General features: G+C 42.9%; 1 protein-coding gene across 1 annotated transcript in view; it reads left to right on the forward strand.

Annotated features, from left to right (window-relative positions):
• Positions 1-5,973, forward strand: part of Nub1 (negative regulator of ubiquitin like proteins 1) — a 28,064-nt gene that overhangs the window by 3,214 nt on the left and 18,877 nt on the right. Inside the window, exons 2-3 of the mRNA XM_005367433.2 lie at positions 373-490; positions 5,160-5,327. Coding sequence (XP_005367490.1) covers positions 373-490; positions 5,160-5,327 — 286 coding nt within the window. The remainder of the gene's footprint in view (positions 1-372; positions 491-5,159; positions 5,328-5,973) is intronic.

Below are 5,973 nucleotides of genomic sequence, written 5' to 3' on the forward strand. Positions count from 1 at the left end.
TCTTGTAGACCAGGCTGGCCTCGAACTCCCAGAGATCCGCCTGCATGAAATAGATATTTTTAAGCTGGATGTAGTGACATATTATGCCTTTAGTCACAGCACTAGGGAGTCATTGGCTGGTGGTCTACAGAATGAGTTCCCGGACAGTCAGGGCTAAACAGAGAAACTCTGGCTCAGGAAAAAAAATAACAACAACAACAACAAAAGAAACATTTTATATTGGCTTACATATAATTGGATACAGTAGCTTAGATTAAGCTGACAGAGGCACAGAGGGAACACTACTTTGCAGAACTCCTCAGTGGAGGAGATAATGTAAAAGCATTTTAAAATGTGATGTGGGTTTTATTGATTTACAGTTTTGCTTTCAAGGATGGCGCAGAAGAAATATCTTCAAGCAAAATTGACCCAGTTTCTAAGGGAAGACAGAATTCAACTTTGGAAACCACCATATACTGATGAAAATAAAGAAGTTGGTTTGGCCTTGAAGGTATTTTCCTTTTACTATGTAAATCTTTGCAGTGTTACAACTTTCCTAGTGAATACTGTTGTGATGTCACCAGAAACTATCAGGCACAGCTGTGAACATTTTGAGAAATACCAAAGCCTTTAGTAATGAACAAATGTAATTAAATTTAACTTTTTAAAAATTTAATTTTTTCAGTACTAAAGGTAGAACCCAGGGCTTCAGCCATGCTAGGCAAGCTCTTTACCACCAAGCCATACCTCCAGTCCTAATTCCTGGCATTTCATTCTTATAAGAATGTTACCTGATTCTCCAGGTATTGTATTAACTGTGGCAAATTAAGTTATAAAGAGAAAACGTTTATTTTGGCTCATGGTTCTGGAAGTTCCTCAAGCTTGAGTACCCCTAAAGCCTTGGAACGTTGTCAAGGGTAGCACGCTGTGACACACCTCAGGGCAGAGAGGACTGACTGTGCTGCCAGTCTTATCAAGCACAGCACCCACCTCCATGCACAGCATGTACTGTTTCTGATGAGAGCAAATGACTGCAAACTGGTCCTGGTTAGGTTAGTGTGCTCCAGCTTGTCTAAAATAGCTTACTGTGAAGTGGTGTGGAAGCCAGCAGCAACCACAGGCCCCTGCAGGTCACTAACCAGGTGTGGGTCAAATCACATCTCAGCATATCACCCAGCCGCACATCTCAGAGCATCCCCAGTGGTGCAGGCAGGACTGCGTATACAGGTTGACTGTCCTTGAATTGATGGTCCTCCTGCTTCAGCCACCAGAGTGCTGGGATTTTTGCTATATACCAATAGATAGGTTCAGCTGTATTTATTTTTAACCCCGAATACATAACATTTTATCACTGTAAAACATGGGAATTTTTAAAAATAAAATACTTTAAAAAAATCAATTTCAGAGCCAGTAGGATGACTCAACAGATAAGGTCCCTGCCACCAAGGCTGAGGACCTTTTGATCTCCAGATTCTGCACTGTGGAAGGAGAGAACTGACTCCTGCAAGTTGTATTCCAGTTCCCTATGTGCACCACCCACACAAAAATAAACGTAGAAGAAAATCACTCTCTGAAAATTCTAATGCCCCTGAGCATGGTGGAGCAATCCTGCAATCTCAGCACTCAGGAGGCAGATAAGGGAGATCAGGAGTCCAAGTCCTAAGGAGTTTGAGGCCAGTCTAGACTACATGAAAGCTGTTTTAAATAGCCAAAACAGAACACCAAACCAACCTGCCAACCAACCAAAACCCTAATACCTGGGAAGGGTATTTTCTCTCCTAATAGCAGGTCTCTCAATTAGGATTTCTGTTGTGAAGAGACACAATGACCACGACCAACTCTTATAAATGAAAACATTTAATAGGGGTGGCAGCTTACTGTTCAGAGATTCAGTCCATTATCATCAAGGCAGGGGGCATGGTGGCATGCATCATGTGTGTCTGCTGGCTACATCTTGATCAGAAGGCAACAAGAAATGGACTGTGACATTGAGGCTTAAGCAAAAAAAAAGACCTCAAAGCTTACCTCCTCTGCAGTGAAACACTTCCTTCAACAAGGCCACACCTTCTTCAACATGGCCACGCCTCCCAATAGTGTCACTCCCTATGAGCTCATGGGGGCCAATTACATTCCAGCTACTACAGCTGGTAATTCTGACATTGACTCAGCCAACAGTTCAACTTGCCCTTGATACTCACTACCCAGGCTTTGACTTTACAGGTCTCAGCGTGCACCCTCATGTCTAGTACCAGGTGCCAAGTATGCAGTCTCGAGTTACCATCACTGACTGGCTACAAAGTACAGGGTTCCCATGTGTGACAATTTGCTACAATGACTCCGAACTTAGGCCAAGTTTAGGGATTTTAGTTTCCCGTGAAGGCTATAAGAGAACAGATATCAGAGAGACACTGAGAAGCCTGAAAGGGGCCTGGTGGGAGTCCCTGCCCCAGAGAGTGATCTACTTCCCAGCTTCTGGGTGTTTCGAGTAGAAATCTTGAGAGACCATCAGTTTACGTATTTGTTTTGTTTTTGTTTTTGTTTTTTTTTTTTTGAGACAGGGTTTCTCTGTGTACCAGTTTTAGCTGTCCTGGAACTAGCTCTTCCTTGTAGACCAGACTGGCCTCAAACTGAGATCTGCCTGCCTCTGCCTCCCAAATGCTGGGATTAAAGGTGTGTACCACCACCGCCCGGCTTCAATTTATTTATAATGGAGGCCTGCTCTTAGGCTTGACTGGTTAAATCCCAGGCCACTGGTGATGAAAGGCATGATTATCCCTTTCCCTCCCTGTGGGTAGAGGGTGGAACAAACAGAAAGCTTCAAGTTTCTAGTTAAGGCTTCCTTTTGTCAACCATTCCTCTTCTAAGCTACTGGGGCTGCCACCATGCCTCATTAGGATGAAAGATGCTCTGCTAGGACTGGAGATAAGGCCAGTATCTTTATTATGTCTCACTAGTTCTCAAGCCAAAACACCACAGTGAGCAAGTTCAGAGGGCATTAAAAATAGCACATACATGTCAAGGTTTACATACATGTTTTCCAAAGGCACTGTGTTAAAGGCTTAATGCCCAGGTAGTGGGAAGGTCCTTGAGGATAAGGCCAGCAAGGATGGCCACATCCTTCCTTTTCAGTTTCCTTCCTGGTTCAGGTGAGAAATCCCCTTTACCATTGGGGATGCTGTGGTTGGGTGATATGCTGAGATGTGATTGACTCACACCTAGTTAGTGACTTGAAGGAGCTTGAGGTTGCTGCTGGCTTCCACACTACACAGTAAACTATTTTAGGAAAGTTGGGGCACACGCTAACCTAACTAGGGCTAGTTTGGTTTGGAATCATTTGCTTTCATGAAACAGTACATGCTGTGTGTGCATGGGTGTGTGTGTACTGTGCTTGGTAGCACAGTAGGCTTGTTCATACCAACATCACCACAGATGTGCGACATGTACATTAAAATGGCCACTTCCAGATCTGGAGAGATGGCTCTGCAGTTAAGAGGCTTGCAGAGGAACACAGTTCAGTTCCCAGCACCCACATCAGGGTACTCACAACTACCCATAACTCCAGCTCCAGGGAATATGTTGCCACCTTCTGGTCTCTACAGGCACCTGTGTATGCATGCACATATACAAATATAAATAATGAAAATAAGCCTTTTTTAAAACAGCCCCTTCATCACTAGGTGGAAGGAATTTTAGTTGCATTGTATCTTATGAGGTCCATCATTCATCAAAGTATAGTTATGTAGCACATGAGTATTCTTAAGTACAGATATATAAAGAAGACAGTTTTATAAACCAGACATGGTGGGCATGCCTGCAGTTTTAGCAGTCAAGGAGGTAGATGCAGGAGGATCAAGTCAGGGTCATTCTAGGCTGGCCTCAAATTTGCTAAGTAGCCAAGGATGACTACATAGCAAATTTGAGGCCAGCCTAATATATGAAATCCTATCTCAAAGAATATATTTTTAAAAATATAGTAAACATCTCTGAAGTTGGTATATTCTTCCTGTCTTCTCCTGATGACTATTTAAAATGTATTATGACTGGGCAGTGGTGGTGCATGCCTTTAATCCTAGCACTTGGGAGGCAGAGGCAGCTGCATCTCTGAGTTTGAGGCTAGCCAGTCCACAGAGAAAAGTACAGGACAGGCTCCAAAGCTACACAAAGAAAACCTCTTTCAAAAAAAAAAAAAAAAAAAAAAAAAACAAATAAAATGCATTATGAGCAAAACTTTGTCACACATATAAATCCCTAACAACCAAATAAAAAAGGTTATTTAATCTGTTTTGATCTCACACAGTTTAAGAAATTAGAATATTTTTTCAAATTTTTTCCCATCCAATGACAGTGAATAGTTCACTATTTTAAAAAGTTTTTTTACATTTATGTATGAGTACTTTTACTGCATGTATATTTATGTACCACATGTGTGACTAGTGCCCTTGAAAGTCAGAAAGAGGGGGGCTGGAGAGATGGCTCGGAGGGTAAGAGCACTGGCTGCTCTTCCAGAGGTCCCAAGTTCAATTCCCAGCAACCACATGGTGGCTCACAACCATCTGTAATGAGATCTGGTGCCTTCCTTGCCAGCAGTACATTGTATGCTTAATAAAGAAATCTTAAAAGTCAGAAAGAGGAAGAATGTTGGATCCCCTGGAACAGGAGTTACAGATGGTGGTGAAGTACCATGTGGGTGTAGAGAACCAAACCCAGGTCTTCTGTAAGAGCAACAAATGCTCTTAACCACTGAGCCATCTCTCCAGCCTCCACAATTTAAAAAAAATAATTATGTGGGGGGGGGCGTTAGAAGTCAATATGGGGCTTGGTTTTCTCCCACCATGTAGGTCCCAGAAGTTCAACTTAAGGCATCAGGCTTGACCTCAGGTGCCTTTACTTGTTAAGCCATCACTGCTTCTTAAAGTAATTTCTTAATATACTAAGGTCACAGGAGTCTCAGCCCTCCTTACCCCCTGGAGTAGTCCCAGTTCTTCTCACTTTGCCTGCAGAGCCTATTTTTACTATCTGTAAATGTTTTAATTTCTCCCTGAATCCTTCTGTGAGCGGAGATTAATTTGAGTACAATAAAGGCCTCTGCTTGTCAGAGTTACCTTGTGTTGGGGATTTTTTTCTTTACTATTTTTGCACTGACACTCTGCTGAGCTGCAGTCTCTGGTTTCTCCTCATAGGACCTTGCTAAGAAGTACTCTGACCGACTAGAGTGCTGTGAAAATGAAGTGGAAAACATAATAGAAGAGATCCGTTGCAAAGCCATTGAGCGTGGCACAGGAAATGAACACTACCGAACAACCGGGATTGCCACGATTGAGGTGTTTCTGCCTCCAAGACTCAGGAAAGTAAGTAGCTGCCCAGTGACGGAGAAGCTTAGTGCTGTGACCAGGCTTTGTTTTTGGTTTGTTTGGTTTGGTTTTATAATGACAGGGCCTTTCTGTGTGGTCGTGCTGTCCTGGAACTTCATGTATAGACCAGACTGGCTTTGAACTCACAGACCCTCTTGCCACTGCCTCCCAGTGCTAGGATTAGAGGTGTGTGCCTCAATGCCCAATGAGCTGCTGTTTTTGTAAATCTGCTGTAGGGTGCTTAAGGAACTCCATGTGTTGAATGGTGGATGATGCAGATTTATTCTGGCACACTTAAGGTGTGCTTATTCAGAATATCACAGAAGTGGGGCAGGATGGTCCTGGAATTCAAAATTATCCTTAGCTATATAGTGATTCAAGGCTAGTCCAGGATACATGAAAAACAAAACAGTGTCACATGGCCAGTGAGATGGCTTTAGCAGATAAAGCTCTTACTTATCCAGCCTAATGACTGGGGTGTATTCCTCAGACCCATATGGTAGAAGGAGAGCTGACTCCTACAGTTGTCTTATGATCCAATGCTCCATGGTGTGACTGTGCTAAATAAATAGATGTCATTTTAAAAGTAAAATTAAGGCCAGCCTGGTCTACAAAGGGAGTTCCAGGACAGGCTCCAAAGCTA

The sequence above is a fragment of the Microtus ochrogaster genome, unplaced genomic scaffold (genome assembly GCF_000317375.1).
Source record: "Microtus ochrogaster isolate Prairie Vole_2 unplaced genomic scaffold, MicOch1.0 UNK18, whole genome shotgun sequence".
NCBI lineage: Eukaryota > Metazoa > Chordata > Mammalia > Rodentia > Cricetidae > Microtus > Microtus ochrogaster.